Genomic DNA, 27,677 nt, shown 5'->3' on the forward strand with positions numbered 1-27,677 from the left:
TAAGGGGTGGCGCTCAACCCATGACATAATTAGGTCGAGGCGTAGCGCGCGAAGATAAGCCAACCATAATTATGGCACGCTAAAATATTGGCGAATTCATCTTTTCTGTCTGCCGTTCTTACGGCAGAGGGTTGTACTGATGGTACTGCTACATCATTCCCTACTAAATTTTCGAAAATTTGATTGGTTTGGAACTGAAATTGAAAATTTCTTACCCAAAACCAATCAAATTTTCGAAGCTGAAATTTATCTGAATTTCTGAATAACATTTCGCTTCCGGGGTCATATAGGGTCATCGCCAGTGGCTCACTCTCTGTTTCCAGCACGTAATTTCAAAAACTACGCCTGCTACTAGACCATCAACGCTTTTAGACTCCGGTCTCCAGCAGAAGCTACTAAGAAAATCCAAAACTTCATATAAAATTCATTAAAATAAAACTATAATAATATCTACAAAACTTCGGCAAAAATATGTACAAGAATAAAGAAGAGCTAAAAAAGAATATATTACATGAGGAAATGATATAAAAAACCGCAACTTCAAAAAATAAACTGTTTACAAAATTAATCATCAAGTGATCTTTTACTGAAAAACCCAAAAAAAAAATATTGAGAACTGACTTTGAAAAGTATCCTGGTAGCTGGCATCGCAAACATTCTAACAATCATAAAAAAAAAATCTCATCATAAAAACATACCCAAAAAAAAATCAGCAACGACCTTCTACCTCAGTGATAAACACCAAAAACCAAAGAGTCGCTCTATTCAAACTATCACCTTAAGTGAAAAAAATTATCCGACAAATTTAACGAGTGTTCAAACCTCAGAAGAAAATTTCCCAAGAAAACAGAACATCATAAAATTTGTCTTAAAAAAAATTGGTCTGTTCTAAGCAACAGAAAACTACCTCGGGATAACCCCAAAAAACCGTTTTCATGAAGTTTAAAACTCAAATTCACAACAATCTCTAACATTAATTTGCATTAATTACGAAACTGTTCATGAAACAACAAAACATAAAAAAACTGCATTGACGTACCCCTCGTCCATACTGAATGAACAAGTGTTCATTTTCACGTTCACCCTGTTACCAGTCTACCAGTCAACGGGATGTAAACAAAGTGCGTGTAATGAAAATTTAAGTGTCGGGAAAAATGTCTTTATCGCGGAAAAAAGTGGTTTTGTGCTCGGAAAAACTGCTCTACTGGTGGAAAATCGAAAAGGAAAGTGAAATTTAATGTGTCGCTACTTGTGTTTGGCTGTAAAAAAGGTATTTTTCTCTGTTTTATTTTCAGGCGCAGGCTGCAGAAGGCGGCCACAAAACCTGGATGAACACGCGGACCAAAAAGAATGATACTAAAAATAGCGCAGATGCTTGTCGGCAAAGTAGAGCTTTCGCTCACTCTGCAACGTGAACTTGCGGCACGAATGAAAAAAAAATACAATGTTTACCTACGACTAAGTACAAAAGGAGGATCGATCAAGAAGAACTGCAAAGGAGAAAAAGATCGGTAAAGCCAACCGCTCTACGTAAACAAAACTACTTCATCGACCATAATCAACACCAATTAGAAATTATGCTGATATTATGGAAGCAACTATTTACCTCCGATGGAAAAACTTACTGCGAGGGAAAATTCAATGAAAAGCAAGGTAATTTAAGTACTAATTAGCACAATTCACCAAATATTTACAAAAAACTAATGCCAGAATGTGTCAGTTTTAGGTGAACATCAACCTGGACCACCACTGGAGAAAATTCATCGGAAAAAATATACAAAATGGAAAAATATGTACAAAATGGAAAAGGATGAGAAATATTTACAAGGAAAAAAATAATCAGATGAAAAAAACTTCGAAAAATCAACAAACAGCTGCACACTGTCCCCTGTGCAAAACCGTGAATAGTTTTCAAGTTTCCTAACAAAATTCAATAGAATAAGTACTAAAACTAGAATTAACTTAGGTACACTACTAACTATACTTTTACTAACTAAATTATGTCTAAATATTTACAAATTTGTACAAATTCCGTCGTTTTGGCGTGAATTTTCGATGCTGTTCGGTCAATACGATCGTTTGGTACTCGCTTTACTTCTTTCGCCTGATTCAGGCCACGACTCATTCGATATCATCGTTTAGTCTCCCGTTAAACAGTCATGAATCGAGTTCACTACTCTGGGCCGGTCATCGACTTAACTCAATCTTATTTGTGGAATGAAAAGCTTTCCCGCGTTCAAGGGTTTAATTGATCGAATTAACCTCCCACTATCAAATCATCTGCCTCGACAGGAGTCAAAATCGGTGGATTTTTGTGGTTAAAAATTTCCCATTAACGGTATTTTTGAAAATTCGTTCATTTTAGAATCTGTGGTCACTTTTGAATGGTGATAAAAGTTACATAGCTTGTTGGGTCATACTATTTACAAATTTCGTCAAAATCAGTCAGCAGATTTCAGCTTTTTTAGCTGGTCTGTGAAGTAAACTCCAATTCTTTTTCCCTCGTCAGTTTCCAACTCGTAGGTGTTACTTCCCAGAACCTTCTTCACCACGCACGGCTCGTACTTAGGGGCCAGCTTCTTACAAAACCCTGCTCCTTTGTCGGACAGGTCGAACGTCTTCTTGAGGACCTTTTCCCCCACGGCGTACTTCGGGCAATTCGAGCTAGATCGCAGGTTGTACTGCTTTGCGTGGCGCTGATACGCGGCCGCCAGGTTCCTCTTCACGTCTTCGAACAGCTTCTTCCTCTGCGCTGAGACTTCCGTCTCCTTGGTCGCCTCCGGGGCGTGCGTGTCTCTGATCCGCGAGTACTCCCTCCCGTCTGAAACTTGGTCTCTTCCGAACACGATGAAATACGGACTGTACTTGGTCGAGTTGTGGACAGCGGTCCGGATCGCGGCCGCAATGGCTTGGATGTCATCCGCCCAATGCTTGTGCTCCTTCTTCAGCGTGGCTCGTATTGCCGTCGTGATGACCCTGTTCACGCGCTCCGTGTTGTTGACTTGCGGGTGGTAGGCAGGTGTCAACCAGTGCGTCACGTGGTACGATTCCAACAAACCCCTGAAAATCTTAGAGACGAATTGGGACCCGTTGTCCGTGAGAATGATCTCGGGTACGCCGAACAGTCGGAAGATCATGTTTTCGACAAAATCCGCTAGAGGACCGGCTTTGGCCTCTCGGAACGGTTGAACGAGGACGAATTTACTAAAAACGTCGGTCGCAACGAGAAGATAGGTGCAGCGGTTCTTTCCGGACGCGGGCAACGGCCCGATGTAATCGAGCGTCACGAATTGCCACGGGTACTCGACAGGCTTCTGCGATCCCATGGGCGGCGTGACATTAACGTTTCCGGCCTTGCTGGTCTGGCACGGTAGGCATTCGCGACAGAACTTGCGGATCTGCTCGTTCATCTTCGGCCAGAAAAATCGCTGCTTGATGGCCGCCAGCGTCTTCTCAAATCCGAAGTGCGCCTTGTCGTGCTCCTGCTGGATGACCTCTCTTCTCTCCTCGGGCATCGGAAACTGCTTCCAAGCGAACCGTGGGTCCTGTTGCCGCGACGAACTCTTGACGTACTTCAGGATCCTTCCGTCGATCACCCGGTAATCTGCGTACTCCGTCGGGCTGGACGCGATCTTAGCAGCGAGTTCCTCGTAGTCCGGATCGATCTGAAAAACGGCCAGAGACTCGATGGAACGCGACAGGCAGTCCGCGGTGATGTTGCTCTTGCCCTTCCGGTATTCAAGTTGGATGTCGTACGACTGAATGCGGAGGGCCCAACGAAGAAGTTTCGAGTTGCCGGACTCCACCCCAATCTTGAACAACCACAACAAGCTGCGCGCGTCAGTGACCACCTTGAAGCGTGTCCCCTCGACGTAATGCCGGAAGTTGTCGATCGCTAAGAGAACTCCTAAACATTCCTTCTCAACAGCCGAGTATCGTTTCTGCGTACTGCTAAGCTTTTTGCTGAAATATGCGATAATTCGTGTTTCCCCTTCTTGTTCCTGAACCAACGCGGCTCCTACGGCGTTGTCCGAGGCGTCGGACTCGATCGTGAACGGTTTGGTGAAATCCGGATTGGCCAGAATCGGCGCGGACGTCAGAACCGATTTCAGCTCGTTGAAACCTTTCTCCGCTTCTTCAGACCACGTAAACTTCTTCTTGTCCTTCTTCAGAAGATCCGTGATCGGCGCCGTAATGCGGCTAAACCTTTGGTAGAAGCCCGCGAGGCCCATGAGTCGCCGGATGTCCTTCACGCTCTTCGGCCGAGCGTAATCCAGGATCGGTTGGATCCGCGACTGGTCAATGCACACGCCTCGTTCCGTCAGCAGATAGCCCAGGTACATAACCTGCTTCCTGCAGAAACGGGACTTCTCAAGAGAGATCGTGAGACCGCCGTTGCGTAACCGTTCGGCCACGATTCGCAGCAACCGCAGATGCTGTTCCAGATCCTCGGTCGCGATCACTATGTCGTCGAGATAGACGAAGACCTGCGGCTGAAGGTCGAAACCTATGACCTTGTTCATAAGCCGGCACATAGTGAACGGTGCGTTGGTCAGACCAAACGGGCAGACCTTAAACCGGAACAACCCCTTGGATGTCCGAAAAGCCGTGAAATTCCTACTCTCCTCCTTCAACGGAATCTGGAAGTAAGCGTCCTTCAAATCAATAATCGAAAAGTACTTTGCGCGACCCAGCCGGTGAAAAATATCCTGCATATTTTGCATCGGATACGCGTCCTTGACCGTCATCGCGTTGATCCGCCGTGAATCGAGACAAACCCTGATCTTGCCGTTCGATTTCCGGACCGGCACCAACGGGTTCGTCCACTCGGAGTAACACTCCTCGATGGCGTCGAGCTCCTTAAAGCGCTCGATCTCCGCGTCGATCTCCTTCTGGATGAAGGGCGAACACTTGTAGACGGGCTGGTTCCTCGGCTTCGCGTCCTCTTTCAAGACGATCTCGTGTTGGATCAGATGTGTGCGTCCTAGTTTCCCGGGCGCGGTGAACTCGAAATCCTTGACGACTTCGATCAGTTCCGCCCGCTCTTCCGGCGTCAGTTCGTGTTCCGTCTCAATGCTCTCGGGAGCTGGTTCGCCAGGCGTGTCAAATGCTGGAATGTCCAGAGTATCGTCTGGTTCTTTCTCGTCGACCTTCGGCAGCTCACCAGACGGTTCGATGTTAAAACAGAGTTGCGTTTCGGTCGCGATGTCCAGCGTTTCGATGGACTCTGGTCCGTTGCCAACGTCGATCATCGGTTGGATCCTAAAGCTCTCCCAAAAGTCGGCACCTAGAATAAGTGACCTGGAAATCTGCGGGACAATAATCGTTGGGATAATACGCGTGATGTTCTTGTAGGTAAACGGGATGTTCAAAAAGCCTAAACATTTGTACTCCGTGCCATCAGCCGTGCTGACTTTCACCGCTGCGGGCTGGATCTTCAGGCCGTATTGCTCAGCTAAGCTCGGCGAGTTGATCACGCTGATCCCAGCGCCCGAATCCAGCAGCGCTTCCATCTCGAGGTCGAATATCTTCACGCGGATGTGTGGACATTTGGTCACACTCACGCGGATGTGGTGTACTCTTAAAAGTGGGTCAAATTCAGTAGGATTTGTTCTTGCGTTGGGAATCAATTCAGGTTGGGGGTTGCTAGGATTCCCTTTCTTGCACCCCGAACTTAGTTTCCCTGATTGTTCCGGTTGCTGAACTGGAAATTTCTCGTCGCGCATCTTTCGCAACACGTGATCGTTCGGCCGAGGTTTCCGCAACCGTAGCAGAAGATCACCTTGGGGCGCGAACACTCTCTCCAGATGTGGCCCTCCTCCAGACAGTTCCAGCACTTCACAACGCCGGATGGTTCACAGTTTCCGCCGTGACTTTGGTTGTGTCGTAGCTGTCCTTGGTGGTTCGGGTTCACCTGATTCCGTTCCGTCCTCTGGTGCTGCGGAGGTTGCTGCCGGAATACGTTTTCTCGCTCTCCTTCTTGCTCGGGTTGTTCTCGCCGTCTAGCCGTGTACCGGTTGTCCCTCGCCTGACGGGTTCGTACCACGTTTACATCCGCCGACGCCTCGGAATCGTTCTCGCTCTCTTCAACGTCCACGTTGTTCACCATCCTCTGGTGAGATATTTCCCCGGACGGATTCAAGCTCATGTCCACAGCGTCGATCCGTTGACAGGCTTCTGTCAAGTCTTTCAGGGACTTGATTTGCGTTCCAGGTGCGATTTTTGTACGGTAGTGCGAGTGCATGTTTTGCCAGAGCGTCTGGAACTTGCTGTGAGTTGAAAGCGGCTTTGACAACTGCTTGTTGAGCCTTTCGATGTCCGTAGCAAACTCGATGAACTTCTCGTTCCGGTGTTGTTTCCGCCCTTGGATTCTGCTCCGAATACCTTGTTCCTGGTTTGGATTCCCAAATCGAATCCTGACCAGCTTCTCGAATGTCTCCCAATTGTCCATCTCATCGACAAACGTGAAGAACCAATCCGAGGCTGTCCCATCCAGAAACATGTGAGCGTGTCGGAAGATCTGTTCCTGAGAAACTCCCTCGCGCCTGGAAATTGTGTCCAATTTATACAAAAAATCTTCGATGCTCATGGACCTATTGTCCCCTGAGAACCGCAACCTCCACTTCTCAATCCGGTACAGCAGATCCCGGTCATCCAACCGCTCAGCGTGTCGTCTCCGCCCACGCGAACCGTAACTGAGAAGCGAGGACAGATCGTCATCGTCACTTCGGTTCTTGCCTGCTTGCCCACGTTGATAAGAATCTTTTACCGTGTCCTTGTGACGTTTCCTCGATTCAAAGTCCCCGTCGTCATCACTCGAGTCTGTGATTGCGACCGGGGAAAACAAACCACTGCGGCGGACTCGCAATCTCGGTTTCTCCTTCTGAATCGATCCGGTTGGATTCCCGAGGGCATTCCCGTTGCCGCCTTGAGATTGGTTTAGCTGAGATTTTTGCTGCTCGGCCATACCCGTGACCGTAACGGTCAATCCGGACAACATCCGTTCCAGATGAGCAAGGCGTCTATCCATGACCCCATCCTCATTTCCGGTTCCTCCACCGTTACCTCCATTTCCACCGGTGTTGTGGTTTCCCGGCGTACGTGGTGTACCGTATCCGCTTCCCGGTGCTGGAGTACCGTTTCCGGACGTTCCTGAACCGCCGGCGGGGTTACCGTCTGCGCCAACCTCATTTCCTGGATCTGGAATTGTCCCAGGATTCAACCAATGCTTGAGCTGTCCCTGAGCCGGTGAAGGTGGTTCAATTTCAAATTTTCTCATAATCCCCTCTAGTTCCCTTACCATCTCTCTCCTTTGAGCCTTCTCCTCCTCAGACATAGCTATACAACGTTTCGTTCGGAACCAGTAGTGCAACAACCGAGCCTCAATTTTTGGGGTTCGACCAGTTTTGAGCAACGCACTGTACATCAACGCGACATGTTTCTTAATTCCGTCAATTTCTTGACCAATCATGTAGTGAGAATGGTAATTTTGCCAGTTTTTAACGTCTTTTTTGAACAGTGTTCTCAAAAGTGTTTGTTTGCCTACCAAATCAAGAGCGTCAGTCTCCGGTGTCAGTTGGTTGCGGATCCCTAGCTCATAATCAACTTGCTCTGCATTCAAATATTCTGCACATGGGAGCCGAGCCATTTTGAAAATATTATTATTTAAATGGAATGGTGCAGCAAAAAAAAATATTCTTAAGATCTACAAATTTCTAAAACTACAAAATTATTAAAACTACAAATTATGAATAAGAAAAACGGGAAGAATTGATGAAACCAAATAAATTGCCTCAAAACTCAAAAAAAAAATTAAAAGCTACAAATTAATTACAAAAAAAAATTTACGCAAAAGTTCATCAAACTGCGAGAACCAAAAAAAAAATCAAACAAAAGAAAAAATAGCCAGAAAAAAATCAATTCGCTTAAGAAAATTTACGTGCCAAATCTTGTTGGGCGCCAAATGTAACCGGAGGCGGTCGGTCGGATCGCATTGGCGTAATTAAACGAATGGCTTAAGCGCCACTCCCAAAGGGAGACCATTCATCATGTGCTGCTTTGCCCAGCTATGAGACCCTGCCACAGGGCGGGTGTATCCTTGATGCCAAAATTTGCGATTGAGAACGATCCGACTCATCCGAGAACTCGGCGGTTAGCCGAGGCGCTACAAACGGAAGAAAAAGATCGCAAACTCAAAAAAAATACCTCAGATCTAGAAAACAAAAGATTGTACTTGCCCCGTTCTTATCATCACAGGTAGAAAATCTCCTCAATCAAATTTCCCCAGAACGCTTCAGAAGCCAGAATGGCGGAACCCAACATAAAACTACCGCGAAAGTCGTGAAAAGATGCCTCAGAAAACATAAGAAAAAACCACAAATTTACTCCAGAAACTCATAAAAATCGTATATTCAGGTTCGCATAATTTATTCAATACAAAAAAAATACTTCGGGCCCTACGAGATTCGATCCGCAGATCTTTAGCATGCTAGTCCTACACGGTACCTCGGTACCACTCGAGTTTTTCTGTCTCTCTACCTGTTCATTTGCAGTGCACTGCTTGGCTAGTAGTGTGCGTTGGCTTGGGGGGCGAAATTCATTCGGGGATCGCTATAATATAATTCACTGGGGGGTTTTGCGATCACGCAACATAATATGGGGGTGGCTTATGTTGCCCACGGGGTTGGCGGAAAAAGAACTGGCCAACGATCGATCATGCGCATGTCGAAAAAGGGTTTGTACTTACACGACCATGGATTTACGTGTGTTGGTTGGCGATCCGGCGATCAGGTGGTGGCGCGCTTACAGCTTCGGCTACGGCGAGATGGTTCCGCCGGCGGCTAACAGCAGACGGGTTGGCACTATCGGCGTGCGTTCGGCATCACTTCCGGTGTGCGGGGGCGCACAGGTGTGCAGCTACGATGCTGCGATGTTGGCGTCGGTTGCGACGACGGCGCGGATGCGCGCGGGAACTTGGCGGTGTACCTAGGCCTCCACGAGGCCGTCCCGGTCCGGTCGGTTGGTTGTCGAGGGTTCGACCGCGGCGTGTGTTGATGGACGCCGCCCAGCTCGTGTGTTGACGGACGAGCTGCTTGGGGGTTCACCCCGGAACTTCGACCCCTTGATGGAGTCCAGAAGCGCTGGGTTGTCGGTTGGAGTGGTCGTTCTGCTACGGGTGATGCCGGTTGCCACCTGTGCCGAAAAGATCGCCCAACCAATTCCCCAAAACATTAGCCAACGCACTACGGTAACCTCGGTTAGCTACGTTACCTGGAGTGTCAGGGTTTCCACCTGATTCGCCACTACCCTACTCCTACTACCTAGCCGCGAGATCTAAAATAAATTGCAGGATTAACCTCTGCCACTGAGACACTTCCACGACTTTAAAACTACCTTCACTAGACGATACCAAAACGGTCCTTCGACCACTCCTGCTTCCTCCACGATCAGGGTAAAAGTGACCGAGTCGAAGTCCTAGAACCCTCAGTAAAGGTGCAATTAGAACAGGCTTCGGTCCTCTAGAACTCGGGCAGCATCACAATTGCAATAATTGCGCGAGTTTAGCCGAAGCATTTCTTAAGAATTTGCAATCTCTGACTGCCGAACTGGAGTGCATCGACCTCCCGTTCGAGTCAAAAAAGTGCTCTTGTCGCAAACTTTCGCATCTGAAGATTCTTCCTTCTTGTGCGGATCTCATAACAGGTCAAGGCAAAGTATTTTGAAAGTCTCCCATAAGGGGTGGCGCTCAACCCATGACATAATTAGGTCGAGGCGTAGCGCGCGAAGATAAGCCAACCATAATTATGGCACGCTAAAATATTGGCGAATTCATCTTTTCTGTCTGCCGTTCTTACGGCAGAGGGTTGTACTGATGGTACTGCTACAACCAATGGCCAATGTCTGAACATATTTTTATCATAAACCTTGGAAAATTTTACGTAACGTACTCGAAAATGAGAGGAGTTCATAAACAGGAAAAAGTTTTTGAAAAGTAAAAGAGCAGTTCTCTCACATTTTGGTCATTCGATTTTTTTTAATTTTTTAATCCGACTGAAACTTTTTTGGTGCCTTCGGTATGCCTAAAGAAGCCATTTTGCATCATAAGTTTGTCCATACAAAAATGTTGCATGAAAATTCAAAAATCTGTATCTTTTGAAGGAATTTTTTGGCTTCGGCAAAGTTGTAGGTATGGATATGGACTACACTGGAAAAAATGATCTTTTCAAAAACAATATTTTCAGTTTATTTAAATCAAGACTAACATTTCAAAAGGGCCAAACATTCCATATTAGTCCCCTTTAAAATGTTAGTCTTGGTTTACAAAATTTTGAAAATATTTTTTTCGAATAGATTGGAAAATTTACGAATGTTTCATATTCTAACATTGAAAATAGGACCATTAGTTGCTGAGATATCGACATTAGAAAATGGTGGGTTGTTTGGGTGAAACTTAAAAAACGTTACTTAATCCACCTTTAGGTGGTTGGTGCCTTCCTCACATTCATAAAGTAAAGACACTACACATCCTCAAAAAAATGTATAAATAACACTTATATATATATATATATTTTTTTTTTCAAATTATCTGCGATCCGGCCTCAAAAAAGTGTATCAAAAACACTAAAGTACTTATAACTTTTGATAGGGTTGTCAGATCTTCAATCTTTTGGGCTTGTTGGAAAGGTCTTTTGATTACCTATCCAACGATGGGTCGCATGATAGATCCGGACAACTTTTTCATCAAAATATTTGAGATCCGGCTTCAAAAAAGTCTATAAATAACACTTAAGTGCTCATAACTTTTGATGGGGTTGTCAGATCTTCAATCTTTTTAACGCGTTGGAAAGGTCTTTCAAATACCTTCTAATAATATATAGCATGACGGGTTTTCTTACAAAAACCACCCTTTTACAATCTTTCGAAGTTTGGCTGAAATCGTTTTTTTAGCATAACTTTTGAAGTACTTTTCTAAACTTCATAATATTAACTAGGGTCTTGTGGGACCCCAAGACGGATCGAATGAGACCAAAACGGTCCAAATCGGTTCAGCCAGTCCGGAGATAATCGAGTGCATATTTTTCGGTGCACGGACTCACATCCAGACACACGCACAGACATTTGTTCAGAATTTGATTCTGAGTCGATAGGTATACGTGAAGGTGGGTCTACGAGGTCAAATAAAGAAGTTCATTTTTCGAGTGATTTTAAAGCCTTTCCTCATTGACGTGAGGAAGGCAAAAACATAAAATTTCCTGTTTTTAAAACCATTGCATGGCAATATCTCAGCAACTAAGGGTCGTATCAACAAAGTTCAAAAAAGCAAAATATAGAAAATTTGCAATAATATTTTTTTCAAACGTGGGCAAACATGTGCACTAATTTAAACAAATGAAAAACTGCAACTTTTTTCAAAAAAGTTACCTATAAATGGATTTAAGGGGCTACATATATGTAGAAAATCACAAAAGTTTATTTTACAGGATATTTGTTAAATCCACTCAAAAGATCATTTTCAATCACTCTTGAAAGTTTCATGAAGATATTTCACGATTAAACTGAGTTTAACGAGTAATCACCAAAATTTTGAGCCGATTTGGTCAAGACAGTGTTGAGATATCGTTGCATCCGCTGCTAACTTAAAATTGCTATATCTCGGCAATGAGTCAACCAAATATCTTCAAATTTGCTTTGTTAGTAGATGAAAATGAATTGTTTTATGCCCTGAAAACAGAATTAAAAAAAAATGAAGTTCATGCTCATACTAACCTCTGACTTTTTTGCTGATACATGTATGTAACCCTAAAGTACTTTTTGATTGAAAATTTGATTTTACATCGAAAAATTAAGTTGAAAAATTTTTGCGACCAATATTTGGATTTTTTCAAAAAATCAGTATTGATTCAAAAATTCATAACTCGGTCAAAGATTTTTTGCACAACCTGGAAATTTCTGAAAAGTTGGCATTTGATGTCCTCTAAAACATATCAAAAAAATAAAAATAGTGTTTTTTTTTTTCAAATCAAGTTTTAGTGACAAAAAGTTAAATAAAAAATTACCAATTTTGTTTACCCTGTAACATTTTTTTAAATGTAGTCCTTTTCCATACCTACAACTTTGCTGAAGACACCAAATCGATCAAAAAATTCCTTCAAAAGATACAGATTTTTTAATTTTTTAAAATTGAAGAAAAAGGATCGATTTCGTAGAGAATTGCTCAAAAACAGGGATATTGCGAAGCCCGCGCAAATTCAGAACAAGAGGCAAAATGAAAAAAAAACAACTGTTTTCACTAAAATTGCGATAATTTCGAGACATACGCGATGACTCATTTTTTTGTAATTGAAAAACGCACTAGTTCTGGAGCAATACCCCACATTAACTCAGTGCGGACGTTACGCATCGGCGGCCGTTACTGATCGTGTGGTCCGCCCTAGAACCGCCCTAGCGAACCGAGGGCGGGCCGCCTGGGCGGTTGAAATTTGACATTTGAAATTTTTCAATTTCGTCCGCCCTCCATCCGCCTTGGCGTGCCATGGGCGCATCGCCTGGGCGGTTCAAACTGATCGCTGAAATGTTTCAATATCGTTCGCCCCTCAATCTCCGCGGCGAGCCAAAGGCTGATTGCCGTGGCGGTTTGCATCTGAAGGAATTTATTTCGAATTTGACATTTCAGTCAGTTTTCAACGAGCTTCGGTGGGTGTTGTTATTTAATCGGCGGCTGCTGATTTTCGTTGTTAAGTTCGTGTTGGGAGAAGTGTTGTGTGTTTAGATTGTTTACTTATGTAAAAAAACAGTTGAAAGTGCGTTTGAAATAGTGATTGAAGGTTGTTTTGCAAGAATAATCGTTATTGTTTGTGTAATTTATGTGACACCCCTTATAAATATTGTTGGCAGATGTGCAATCATTTGGAATACTTTTAATTTGATATGTTTCATTGTTGTTATGATTTGATTTATTCTTTTTTGTATGTTTGTATGGAAATTTGGTGTACATTTTGGTAAAAAGTATACCTTTCCCAGGGAAACCTCTTGAAGAGTATCGAGGTGGCATTTACAAAGCGGATTTGGTGCCAATGTTTACTCAATTAATGTTAATGTTTTTTTTTTGTGTGAATGTTAACACTCCAAAGGTTGCGGGTTCAGTGCCAGCAGTGGAGGAAATTAGTGGTGCAGAAGCGATTTTTGTCTTTCTTTTGTTTGACGTTTTTTAGGTGTGCATGATGCAGGACGTGGGTAGGAAGTAATTTCAATTATTTTCAATTATCAGTGCAGCGGCAACAATATCATTTAAAATTGTGTTTGATTTTTTTAACAGTTCCCTGGATCATTTATAAATGAACGGCTTATATGTATTTATCTATTCTGCATTTGATTTATTTGAATGTTTATACACCCAAACGAAAAATATATCTCAAAATCTGCAACAGTGGATTTGCTGCAAAAAATGTTATATTTTATTACATTTTTTGCAGCAAGCCCATAGATCATTTTTGCCCGCGTGTAAACACGTCAGCGATCTGCAGTTCTCACCAACACATAGAATGCTGGCGCGTCCCCGAGCAACACCATTCATCAAGCGTCCATGGCGCGGTGGTAGCGTGTCGGATCAGCAACCTAGTAGTTGATGGTTCAATCCTCGTTCTGTTAAGATTTTTTTTCTGCAATACAATCAATCTGCTGTCGGTAATGTCGATAATTGTCGGTAACGGGCAAAAATGTCATACCCCTATATCGCAAAAAATGCATGAGGACAGTTTTCATGCAGATTCTGATATACTTTCATGCCGCCATGTATCACAATCATGCGACCGCCGGTTGGGTGTATCATTCCTATTCCTTGTCCTTTTTTCTACCATTCCGCCATACCATATATGATTAAATTTCATGAACTAACGACAGTTACTGAAATAGCAATGGAACCATCTGAAGAATTTTTCTTTAAAATATAATTATCTTTCTTCCAGCTTCCGGGAATCTTCTTCAATTATAATGCCTACATTTATCTATTCACTAGATGATTTATTTAAATGTTTATATCCTTCCTTATCCTATTCCTTTTCTTTCAGCAATGGAACCATCTGGAGCATTTGTCTTTTTAATTATAGTTGTTTGTTTTGCAGCTTCCCGGAATCATCTTTAAAATTACTGCTTATTTGTATTTATCACTGTAAGATTTATTTTTATATTCATATCTACCATTCCCCCATACAATATATGATCAAATTGAATGACAAGAAAGAACATGGGGTGTAATCTACTAGGATACTTTCTTCGGATTAGCTGCGCTTGTGTTTTATTAGATTAGAGTATGAATTGTTAACATTCAATACGTTGACTGTTTATATGTAAGTACCAATAATACATGAACATTTTAAATAATTTAGTTTTTAAGAATTAGTTAAAGAATTATTTTTATTTGCAGGAAATGGAAAATCTTCGCAACAAGTTTGCTTATCAATATATTATTTTGTTTCTTTATTTTTTTCATCATTTCACCTCAGTGAACTAACAACGCACGTAAGATGTATTGAGAACAAAATTATTTTGAAAATTATGTTTTTTTCATATTTTTGTTTTCTTTCTAAATTTTAGCCCACAAGAATCTACAAAGATCTGCATTTCTATATAAGGCACTTTGTGTTTTTTTTTCAGTTTTAGATGAACTTGAAAAAACACTATCAGAATCCTGAAGGAACCTGAACGGGTATTCTGCGTGGGCGGATGAAATATGTATGAAAGGCGAATCGAGGGCGGGCCAAGGCGGTTGGGGCTTTTTGGGCGGATGAACTTTATATAGGGGGCGGATCGGGGGCGAGCCGCTGGCGGACCAACCTATAGGGGCGGCTGAACCGTATATGAGAGGCGCAACAAGGGCGAGCCAAGGTGGTTGGGGCTTTTTGGGCGGATGAACTTTATATGGGGAGCGTATCAAGGGCGGCTGAACCGTATATGAAAGGCGCAACAAGGGCGAGCCAAGGCGGTTGGGGCTTTTTGGGCGGATGAACTTTATATGGGGAGCGTATCAAGGGCGACCCGCTGGCGAACCAACCTACAGGGGCGGCTGAACCGTATATGAGAGGCGCAACAAGGGCGAGCCAAGGTGGTTGGGGCTTTTTGGGCGGATGAACTTTATATGGGGAGCGTATCAAGGGCGACCCGCTGGCGAACCAACCTACAGGGGCGGCTGAACCGTATATGAGAGGCGCATCAAGGGCGAGCCAAGGCGGTTGGGGCTTTTTGGGCGGATGAACTTTATATGGGAGGCGTATCATGGGCGACCCGCTGGCGAACCAACCTACAGGGGCGGCTGAACCGTATATGAGAGGCGCATCAAGGGCGAGCCAAGGCGGTTGGGGCTTTTTGGGCGGATGAATTTTATATGGGGGGCGTATCAAGGGCGACCCGCTGGCGGACCATCTTACAGGGGCGGACGAACCGTATATGAAAGGCGGGTCGAGGGCGAGCCACGGCGGTTGGGGCTTTTTAGGCGGATGAACTTTCTATGGGAGGCGTATCGAGGGCGTCCCAATGTGGGACGATAAAAGGGCAGATAAGCATTTTGACAGCATGAACAATTTTGCAAATTCCGAGCCAACAGGTAACTTTTTCACAAAAATCGAAATGTAAATCAATAGCTGGCCTTCCCAGCTACCATTTAACACGGCGAGTTTTGTTAAATAGTTTACTTTTGGCTCAGAATTAGCAAAATAGTGCTGGCTGTCAAATTGCTTATGCGCCCTTTTCAAATGTTGCTCCAGATTTATTATTTTTCACAAATCCCACCTTACGTTACGAACTGTGATATTGCATCAAACAATGAAAAGCAACAATTTGAACTAACCAATTGAATTTATTTCCGAGTGGGCTTTCCTGTTTTCCGTTGCTTCTAGCAGCTGTTGAAACAAAGCCGGACTGTTTTTGTTTTCCTGTTCCAAGTTTGTTTCAAAAAACCTGTTTGCGCCACTCTTTAGAAAATGCTTTTCAAGCATAAAGTGTGGACAATTCATAGCTGTGAAAAAGTAGCTGGTCCGTCGTCGATGGCGCTCACAAAATCTGCATCACAGCTCTCCCGTTCGGACACGGTCCAACCTGTGGAACGCAACATCCGGAAGATTTTTTTTTCTTTCTTGTCGACAATGAGTTTTGGTATTCAACACGTTTTTTTTTTGTTCTTTTGTTAAACCGTTGTTTTGATCAATGTTTCAATGCTTTTTTTCTCTGTACATAATCGAACAATGCTTGTGTGTGTATAAATGTATAATTTTAATTGCTTTTAAAAATAATCATATCATACAGTAATGATACAAGCAAGCTCCTCAATAAATAGAAATAATATCAAATTATTTATAACAATAATGATCGATAGGACAATATAAACAATGGTATATGTTTACAACTTAATCGTTTAAAAATTCTCTGCAATAATAAGTTGCTTTCATCATTTAGTGTTCTGCCTATACCTTTCCTGCAAATCTAACTCTACAGTTCTAATTAAATATTTTTCGTTTTTGTTTTTTACGTTGATTAGTATTTTTATCATTATATTGCATGCTACTCTAGTTTTGTTGTTGCTTGTTTGTTCTTTACGTTATTATTCAACTTACTTTTGTTAATGCTGCAAAGGATTCAAAACCCACAGTAACAAAGTGAAAAGTAACAGTAACGCTTACAAATGGGTCAAGGGAAAAATTCTAGTTTCGCTTGGTTAAGTTTACGCTTATCGATTATTCTGTGTACTGCACGGTTATGTTTCTGGTTTCTTAATTGTTTTTTTTTTGTGTTTGTTTGTTTTTTAGTGTTTAACATCTAGTGTTGCTTACCCTTCTAGAGTTTGTAAACTTTTAATTCTTAATTGTTTTGTATGCTTTTGTTACACAATCATGTTTGTTTTGGTGTGCCCTTGTCTAAATGTGTATGTTTATGCAATTTCTCTTTATCTATAGATCAATGTTCTTCTTCTTTCTGGCTTAGAGTAAGGTATTAAATTATGAAGCCCGCGCTTCAAACAGAGCGCGCCCGCGCAGGAGATGCAAATTCACTTTAGCTATGAGATATTGATACTGATTGTTTGCTGTCGTCGTCATCGCCGGCTGCGCGCCGGTGCGCGCCTTAATCCGGCGGAAGGTACGAAAACAGCCTAAACTTTTCGCGAATGTGCGGCCGCACGTCCTCTCTCTATGAAAAGAAAAATTGAAATTGATTTAGTTTTACGTCCAAATGTGATGCAGCGTCGGGGACATTCTTACCATTTCCGCTAATCGCTCCAAGAATGGCAATATCTTCATCAGCTCGGAATCGTTCTGATCCATGAACCAGCTCTCGATGGGAATTCCATTTTCCAGCTGATATCTGTTGAGCAAAGCGATTGTTACAAATAGTTTCATGCTCATACCTAGTTCAAACTTACCCAAATGCTTGCGGCGAGTTGTCAATGATGATGGTTTTGGACAAATCTCGCCCCAGAATGGTCAAATCTTTGATATAATTGCCATTGACTAGCACACAATGCTCGCGAAAGAGACGATACCTGCAAATGTTACATTCACGGTTAGCGTTTGAACTCCAATCAGCGTCCCAACTCAACAACTTACTTTATTAGCCGCCGCTCGGGATCGAGCAGGTTGAGCAGCTTGTCCGCGTACACCCGCTTGGAGGCGGTAAACAGAATCACCTCGAAGATTTGCGAAACCTTTTCGAGAAACTCGCGGAAGAAGGGCCGCGTGCGCACAAACACCGTATACTGACACTCCTGGAATAGCACCGGAAACTTGAAGCTCGCATCGGACAGCTCCTGCAGGCTGCAGTGCACGAGCGTTTCGTCCAGGTCGAGCACGAGGCTAAACTCCGGACTGGAGCGCGTCTTGAGCGGCAGCGCCGGACACTTGGACCGCATCTCGCACGTCAGCGGCGGCAGGTGCTTGATGAACACGTACGGATCGAACGTTTCCCACGCGACGTGCTCGTGCTGGGCGTCGTTCGATTCCTCAATCTCCATGCACTCGTCCGACTCCAAATGCATCGCGCCGCCGGCGTCCCCCTCGTCAGCCCTGCCGCACAGCGCAATCGTTTCGGTGCACTCAATGTTGTGGATCAACGATTCCGACTCCGTCCCGACCAGCTCCTGGCCCAAATACGCCCCGCTCGAGCTTGGCCCGGCCATCGTTTCTTCCAGGGTGGCGGCGGCCGCAGTCGCTGCCACCGTTTGAAAATTCGTCAACGCCTTCAAGTTCTCAATGGCCGTCGGATTGATCGAGGAAAGAAAGCCACCCGAATCGTTCCCGGTCCCCGTCGCCATGTTGTCGCAGTTGAGATTGAGGCTAGAGACGTCGCCACAGCTGAGCAGCGCCTGCGTGAGTAGCGTGTTGTACGGCAGAAAGTCCGTGTACTGAAAATCCCCCGCGTTCTTGTAGTGCTCATCGTCGAACATCGAAATCAGATCCGCCGTCGCCGAAGTCGCATTTGGGGAGTAGCTGCTCGAGGCGGGTTGTTCTTCCGGACCGGTCACCGACGAGCAGCTGCTGTAGCTGGCCGGTTGAAAAGTGGAGGACAACGATGACGACGAAGAAGACGTTGACGATGACGACGAGGACGAGGCCGAAGCCGGATGAAACGAGGGAACTATGCTGGTGACTGGTTCCAGCTCGTTCGTCGTGTCCGGAATCGTATCGGTAGTGGAATCAACCTCCGGAACCACCACATCCAACGGCGGTGGCGACGGTAACAAAGGACGTCGATTGCAGAACCCGGACGTCGAGGGATAGCTAACGTCGCAGTCAATCTCCGTCGTGCTGTCACACTCGGTGACACATTTCGATTTAAGTGGTTCAACCGGCTGCTGAGAGATCGAAGTTTTACTCCCCCCATCGAACGAGATCACCCCAAACTGGTTCAGACAATCGTCCGGCGAACCAATCTCATCCGTCGCCTTCCTCGCATACAAACTGGTCGCACCCTCGTACGAGCTCTTCACCCCTACGCCCGAGTCAAACAGCGTGAGATCGTTGCTGTCCTGCCAGCAGTTTTCCTTGCATTCCTCCGGAATCTCATTCTCTCCTCCCCCACCACCACCATCACCACCAACTCCGTCGTCCGACGGCGGCTTATCGCTTCTTCGCCCACCGCCTCCCGACCGTCGCGGACTGGTTCGGACCACCGGACGACTGCGGCCACCGGGCGTCGTCACCGTTGGAAGTGGGCCCCGTTTGGTCGCGGGTTTTGAGGGGTGAAATTTTGCGTGCTTTTTATTCTTGACCGTGACGCGGGAACTGCTCGAGCGCAGCCGCCGGTCGCGCGTTTCGCTCCGTAACCACATGGTTGCTGGAATGAGAGGAAAGAAATTTGTCAGATGGGCTTTGAAAAGGCGTGCGCAATGTTCGCACCTTCTTCCTATTTCTACACCGGAGGTGGGAATCGCCGGGCAAATTAACCATAAGTACCGTAAACTGGGGTGAATCGGGACACATGGGGCGAATTGGGACAGCATTTTTAACCATGTTGGAGCACAATATTTTGATTTTTCTGGTTGGATTCGGTTAGAACAGACTCAGGCCAACAAAATGTGTACATCCATTTCCAAATTTAAAAGCTTTAAGTGCTCTAAAAACTGCTGTCCCTTTTCAGACTGTAGTCCCGATTCACCCCAGATTACGGTACTGATTTCCATTCATACGTGTCAAGTCAGTTGGACTTGGAGATAACCCCGGCTCGATTCAAAAATAAGTGGGGCAAGAGGAAAATGGCACGGGCAATTCTAGCACCAGGGGCAAGGAAAGGGATTCGGAAGACGGGAAGTGTTGATGCTCCACTTTTTTTATGGAGACAAGGGAAAATCTCCACGGTGTCTCCAGGTTCATTTCGCTTGGGGTTGGAGGGTTTTTGGAAGGTGAAAAAACAATAGTTTATAGGACCTTTTAAGAAACTCAAGAATTGTTCCTCTTGTCCCTTATGGTAGTCTTGTCCCACTTTACCTCAACTGTGTCAATTTTGAGCAAAATCAGTTAACCTTTTGGAAGTCGCGTATTTCAGCGATTCTTACAAGTATCCTTACAAAGTTTGTACACGTACGCGACATCCGGTGGGTTAAGGTTTAGGTGGTCGCCAGGCCCGTAGCCAGGGGGGCGGGCTTCGGGCTCAAGCTCCCCCACCCCGAATTTTTTGGAAGACATATGAGAGGGAGAGGGAAAAAGAAGAAAATATCTTCTTCCAGCCCCCGAACCAAAATTCTGGCTACACTCCTGGTGGTCGCTATTGATCGTAGAAGCACAGACAAACATACGTAAATCTCTATTTTAATTCCATCAATCACAAATATAACGACTGGTTTGAATTGAAATTAAGTTCTCGGCTCTTCCACCAGAAATGATGGCACCACAGCAGGGATGCCACATGATTTTTTAAAATGTCTGTGAAAAAGTCTGTGTATGTCTGTGTCTTTGTCTAAAATTCAAATAAATCAATTTACAGTCATAGAAATCTATCAAAAATTGTGTTTTTAAGCATTTGAAGACTAACGAAATAAGTTTCAATTGTTATTTTAACAAAATAACAATTTAATGAAGTTTTTAAAAAGTCTGTTTACCTAAAAAAATGTCTGACACGAGCTCAAATGTCTGTGAACACAGACAAATCTGTGTATCTGGCATCCCTGCACCACAGTCAAGGCCCATTTCACATCGACATTTAAGCTAGCGCGCCGAAATATTTTTTTTATTCATAACTTATTTTTATTAGGTCCTTTTAGGTGCTACGACCAGGTTGGGACCGAGGATCGGTTTATAATCTAATATGTAATATTCGCAATTCGCCATTTTCAGTGTAAGAACGGGCCTTGGCCGATCTTATGCACTAGGTTCCCGACGAACACGCACTGCCCTTACACCTACATCTCACCTTTGCTCTGAGTCAGTACGAGCAACACGCTAGAACACGCTTTGAGTGTTCGTGCCAGGCATGCACACTAGAGATCCTAAAAAGGGAGACTGGACGAAGTGAATTGGACGTACCCAAACAGACGCGAGTTTGACGTGTTTGAAAAAAGGGTGAAGATTGAAAACAAAAAACAACAAAAAATGAGAAGCGAGATGTATTAGATGTAAAATTAGACAATAGTTAATAAATAGAGATGGGTAATTCTCTACCAACTCACACGAAATCGGGAAGAGTTGCCCCGACCCCTCTTCGATTTGCGTGAAACTTTGTCCTAAGGGGTAACTTTTGTCCCTGATCACGAATCCGAGGTCCGTTTTTTGATATCTCGTGACGGAGGGGCGGTACGACCCCTTCCATTTTTGAACATGCGAAAAAAGAGGTGTTTTTCAATAATTTGCAGCCTGAAACGGTGATGAGATAGAAATTTGGTGTCAAAGGGACTTTTATGTAAAATTAGACGCCCGATTTGATGGCGTACTCAGAATTCCGAAAAAACGTATTTTTCATCGAAAAAAGCACTAAAAAAGTTTTAAAAATTCTCCCATTTTCCGTTACTCGACTGTAAAAAATTTTGGAACATGTCATTTTATGGGAAATTTAATGTACTTTTCGAATCTACATTGTCCCAGAAGGGTCATTTTTTCATTTAGAACAAAATTTTTCATTTTAAAATTTCGTGTTTTTTCTAACTTTGCAGGGTTATTTTTTAGAGTGTAACAATGTTCTACAAAGTTGTAGAACAGACAATTACAAAAATTTTGATATATAGACATAAGGGGTTTGCTTATAAACATCACAAGTTATCGCGATTTTACGAAAAAAAGTTTTGAAAAAGTTACTTTTTGCGTTTCTCTTTGTTTCGTCGTCCGTGTCTGTCGCGGGTGACCATGAACGGCCATGATCGATGACGACCAACTTTTTTAAAACTTTTTTTCGTAAAATCGTGATAACTTGTGATGTTTATAAGCAAACCCCTTATGTATATATATCAAAATTTTTGTAATTGTCTGCTCTACAACTTTGTAGAACACTGTTACACTCTAAAAAATAACCCTGCAAAGTTAGAAAAAACACGAAATTTTAAAATGAAAAATTTTGTTCTAAATGAAAAAATGACCCTTCTGGGACAATGTAGATTCGAAAAGTACATTAAATTTCCCATAAAATGACATGTTCCAAAAATTTTTACAGTCGAGTAACGGAAAATGGGAGAATTTTTAACACTTTTTTAGTGTTTTTTTCGATGAAAAATACGTTTTTTCGGAATTCTGAGTACGCCATCAAATCGGGCGTCTAATTTTACATAAAAGTTCCTTTGACACCAAATTTCTATCTCATCACCGTTTCAGGCTGCAAATTATTGAAAAACACCTCTTTTTTCGCATGTGCAAAAATGGAAGGGGTCGTACCGCCCCTCCGTCACGAGATATCAAAAAATGGACCTCGGATTCGTGATCAGGGACAAAAGTTACCCCTTAGGACAAAGTTTCACGCAAATCGAAGAGGGGTCGGGGCAACTGCTGTGTGAGTTGGCGGAGAATTACCCAGATACAAAACAAGCTTAGATTATAGTAATGATAATTTATAGGACAGATAAAGAATTATTCAAATAAATAAATTCGCAATAAAATCAAAAAAGATTAGGCGAATGATAAATAGACTTGATATTACTAGTACATTAAGGAAAAGTATATTTTTAAGGAAAAAGAAAAACAAAACAAAGTTTGTTACAGCAGTATCAATTGATAGAAAAGAGTGGAAAAGGTTTGAGAGATAAGAGAATTAAAAGTAAGTAAAATTAACCCTCTAACGCCCAGAGCTGTTTGCTTATCGTAAAAATAGTAAATGGCTTAATTTTGGTACAATAATGCAGGAAATACTTTACTTTGACCCACACACATCGAATTGGGGCAAAAAAGAAGAATTTGAAGTGGTGCACCAGAGCACCATCAGGAAGATGAGCAACTTTTTTTTAAACCACAAAATCTAGTTTTCTTCAAATCTATTGGTTCATTTGTTTGAAAACGCTTCGAAATGTGTTAAAAACTACTTATTCTTTGCTGTAAAACCATATTTTTGAAGCATTAACTACAAATTCTAAAATCTCTGCATTTTCAGGTTTCTCATTCAAAACCCACGAACAACCCTTTTCATGAAAAATGAGGAAAATAATAAAACTATCGGTCTAATAACAATGTTTTGTCTTGTTTATGAATAGTCAAAACGATTATAAACTTTTGTTTTGATAAAAATAAGCTTTTTCTGTAATTTAGAAAAATGTGCTCCTGAATATTTAGTTGCTCATATGCCTAGGTGGTGCTCTGGTGCACCAATTGAAAAAGGTTGAAAAACACTTAAAACCGGTCCAAACTCACAATGTTATTCACAGGGGTTCTTGTCCAAGGTTCAAATGATAGCAAAACATTTTTTGTTTCATAAAATTTTGTGTTTGGTAATTTTTACGGGCTTTCGAAAACAGGTCTTATTTATTTCCCTAAAATTGGCCCATTTTTGTTTACATTTTACACTGTAACTTTGCTTGTACTTAATCAAATTTGATGAAATCTGGGGAGATGTTAGTATACATCCTACATGAACACCTGCAACTTAAAGCACCATGAAAAGTTGTGTCAGTTCCGAGATATTTGAGTTCAAAGTTTTGGTGCTCTGGAGTAACCATGGGCGGGAGAGGGTTAAAATCAAATGTTGGATATTAAATAAAAGAATCAGTGAAGAATTGGGAATCAGAAGAGCAAAATAAAAATAGGAGATAGATGGTAGCTGAGAAAGATGAGAAGAGAAACCCCGTTGTGCGATGTTTCAGGTACATCCACAGTAGTTGACTCAACATACTGCGAATCAAAACAATACCGTCTACAATCAAACATCACTTCCCTTTCCCACATTGTCGCGCCCCTTTCATTCAGCCGTCTCGACTCTGACCCGCGGTTGTCAAAGGTTTACGATCTGTTTCCACAGGCCACCAGCTAGGTCATCATGAAAACCAAGCCAACGTGGAGGTAAGAAAATAGGACATTTGCAAGGAACCAGAGCTATACTGTTCTGATCAAGATAATTCAGATGATCTAACAGAACTACGGATGTAGTTAGTTGCGCTCCTTCCAGGATGTTCCTTACCTGGACGTCAACCGAAGAGCAAGCAACAAGATCAGTACCATTGCATGCTCTTAGGTATCAATCCTTGCCCTGTCAAAACATGTCTGTAAAGGCGTCCCACATATTCGAAACACCCACAAATTCAGAACACTTTTGTGATAATTTGTAAATAGCACGCCAAATGCATCTTTTCTGTCGACCCTACTATTTTTAGAATCTTTATTTGGGCACTCTCTTGCTATGGGGCGTGGGTTCGATTCCCGCCTTATCCTCCTGGCCTTCTATCGGATGGGGAAGTAAAATGGTCGGTCCATTTGCGTAAAGAGGTTTTGGGTGACTCACCACCAAGGGGTTGGAAACTCTTAGAGCTTTAATTATTATTTTAACCAGTATATCAAAATATATGTTAGTATACTTATTATTTCCTTTACATATCGCCAGTATACTTACCAATATACTGAGAATATCTTAATATACTAAAAGTTTATTGCTTTTCGGTTAGTATACTAACAAGTATACTGGAATACTAACGGTACTCAGTATTCCTAAGTAATATTAGAGTTTCCATTTCGTAATTGAAAGACGCAACTTTTGGTACCCAGACATGTATACCAAAGACTGTCTGTGTGTATACTGTCGTTCAACGCATAATTGTCCCATGTTCAAAAAAGTGCAACTGAGCAAAAAGCCCTTGAAACTTTTCGACCGTTTTTTGTGTTTCTACGCATAATTGTCCCGTGGGTCAGAAGGGAGCGGTCGTGGCTGAATGGTTACGATGTTCGCTTTATAAGCGAATGATTCTGGGTTCGACACCCATCTGCTCCCAACGAGAAAGTTCTGGACTCATGGAATTTGGAATTTCTGGAATTTGGAATTAATGAAAAAAACTTCAAGCTCACGGCGGGGTTCGATCCCCTGTCCTTAGGATTGGCAAGCAAAATGCCTTTCCACTTAACCGTAGAGCCATTGGTAGCTTGATGAGGAATTAGACTGGTATATACTTGAATCCAAGAATCGGACAAAGAATTGAATGCAAGCTGAACATCAGAACTCAAAACAAGATTGCATGCAAGATTGCAAGCGCAGTTGAAATTGAATTTTAAAATACCTCGCTATAAATAGCCTGGGCGACTGATACAATTCATCCAATAAGAGATGAGAAGAATTGAAAGCATTCCCATTAGAAATGAGAACACACGAAGAATTCGAACAACAATGCCAGAGGTCGTTACCACTCGCCTAGGGTGGCTCCTCAGACCATTCACCTTCCCAAAAACCGTCCAACTCCAAGCGAAACTTACTTGAGGATACCGTGGAGATTTTCCCTTAATACTCTTGAAAAAGTGGAGCATCAACACTTCCCGTCTTCCAATTCCCTTTCCTTGTCCCTGGTGCGCGGTGGAGATGGGAGCGGCCGGCAATGGACGGCTGCCATGGTGGTGAGAATCTGGTTCAGGTGGAATTGGTTCTATTCCCAATTATCGATTCCTAGGCAACTTGGGCTTAGACAATCATCACATCACATGGCGAAAATCCAGTCTGCAATCCGCTAAAATCACCGTCTCCTAGCGAAGCGAAGCGATAATTGTCCCGTGGGTTCCTATTCACCCCATATGTCCAATTATAAGTCCCTGATAGCCCCAGTTAGCAGTTTATTACTCTTACTTGTTATTCTCTTGCTTTACAAAAGGTAAACAAGACACAATGCTTTGTAAAACTAATGATTCAGCGAAGGAAAATACTTCGTGGGACAATTATGCGTAGAAGTACAACGATGGGACAAACAGACTTGGTGTTGTTTCTGATGAGTTTTCTAACAAAGTACAAGATTTTATGTGATTTTCGAGAAGAAAACGTCAAACTAAACCTAAAAATTACAAAGGTCAGAATCGACCAAAAATTACATGGGACAATTATGCGTAGAACGGCAGTATAGGTCATCGGCCAAATTTTAAAGTTATCGCAGTTTTAGTGGAAACAGTTGTTTTTTTTTTTGCCGACTTTGCCGAATATGTGGGATGACTGTACTGTTCTATCCGGGAATACACGCAGGGCGATATTATTTGCGGAAGACAACTTGAAATCTCGTAAACAGAGTTCAACCAATTTTTGAAGGAACACAAAGTTTTGATTCATGCCATAATTTGAGATCATGTCGGTATTTAACAGTTGGTAGCCCTAATCTATGTCAAACATTGACCAGTTAAAACGTTAAAACAAATTAGACAAACTAAACGGGATGACATCACTACTTGATAAGAGCTATTGAAAATGTAGGTAAATAGGTTTTCATTACTCAACTAAACAGCATAGCTCAAACAAACTATTTTGTCAAGTATTTTATTTTGAAAATAAAAAGGGTGTGTCTGCAATCTTTAGTTCAAAATACTTTTTATTCAATGTATTTCATATTATCATTTCTTTGGCGAGAAACGCAAACAAAATCACGTAGGCGAAAGTAAGAAGAGAAAATGGTGCAAAAGAGAGATACACAACACTGTTTTTATCACAAAATGCTTTTGCGGCGGCATCACGCCAGAAGAAAAGTATGTAGACGACAAACAACAAACAAAATGTGTTTAATTATAAACCAAGCCATCCCCAAAAAGAAACAAAAAATAAACATTCAAAATCAGCACTGGCCCAAGCCATCTTTTTCCCGAAGAAAAAAGAATTTCACGAACAACCCTGAATCTGTGCGGTGCAGGATGATGACTCAATCCGACCGGAGGATCCTCGCTCACCTGTGACGGAGGTGCTTTTCGTCGTTCGGACGGCCTGCTGAAGCATATCGCAAGGTAGCAAAAGGAGAGAAAAAAAAATCTCACGCCAGACGCCTCCGACCGAAACTGTTCCGTCCGAAAACGGTCCCAAATCGAACCCCACCGCGGTCCATTCCGTACTCACCTGCACAAGCGGTCGAATCCCATCCGATTAGAACATTTTCCAGCTACTTTCACGCTTGATTCACGCACGAAAAAGTCACTTTCCGCACTCGCGCTCTTATGCACCGAAATTTTCAATCTGTTTTGATTTTCTAAAATGGCTACGCTTTTTGACATCAACACAAACACCAGCACGCAGCGCATTTTTTTGCATCTTGCCCACGCGCGCCCCACCATGCGGTCGAACCGAGAACCAAAATGGTTGGTGTGACGGTTGTGACGTTGGCCTTTGCAGAGGGGTTTATAATATATTTGGAAGGTGTGGTTGAAGGTTTAAGGCCAATACGCACCATGGTCATGGATTCGCAATTTAAAAAAAAAATCTTGCAAAACAACAGGTCTACAGTCATCCCCCGGTGGTTGGTCACTTTTTCGTTTGACACACTTTTAGTTTGTATACCCCGTTTGTTGGTCAAAGTCAAGCTAAAAATTTACCCCGTTCGTTTGACAACAGTACCGCAGAATTGGGTACTAAAGCCCTATGTCAATTTTTATGTACAACGGTAAAAAACACGATCAAAAACCATTTCTGATTACAGATTGTCGAGGGAGACAGATTGGCCGATGCAAAATAAATCGGCACTGGCAACGTATGTTTTGCGCTTGCAACACTGCCAGTTTTGCTGGGCGTAAAGGGCGGTTGGTGTCCAGCACGTTTGGTGTCCAGAAACATTGGCCAATCTGTAT

The 27,677-nt window shown here is 42.9% G+C and overlaps 1 protein-coding gene across 1 annotated transcript; it reads right to left on the minus strand.

Annotated features, from left to right (window-relative positions):
• Nucleotides 1-16,560: 16,560 nt before the first annotated feature.
• Nucleotides 16,561-27,112, minus strand: LOC120422687 (uncharacterized). The gene is made up of 5 exons (XM_039586196.2): nt 26,953-27,112; nt 17,592-19,317; nt 17,408-17,527; nt 17,247-17,349; nt 16,561-17,175 (listed from the first exon to the last, which is right to left on the minus strand). Exons 2-5 carry the CDS (start codon nt 19,310-19,312, stop codon nt 17,110-17,112), a joined length of 2,010 nt encoding a protein of 669 aa, XP_039442130.1. The 5' UTR covers nt 19,313-19,317; nt 26,953-27,112; the 3' UTR covers nt 16,561-17,109.
• Between the last annotated feature and the right edge of the window lie 565 nt (nt 27,113-27,677).

This window comes from Culex pipiens, chromosome 3, assembly GCF_016801865.2.
Source record: "Culex pipiens pallens isolate TS chromosome 3, TS_CPP_V2, whole genome shotgun sequence".
NCBI lineage: Eukaryota > Metazoa > Arthropoda > Insecta > Diptera > Culicidae > Culex > Culex pipiens.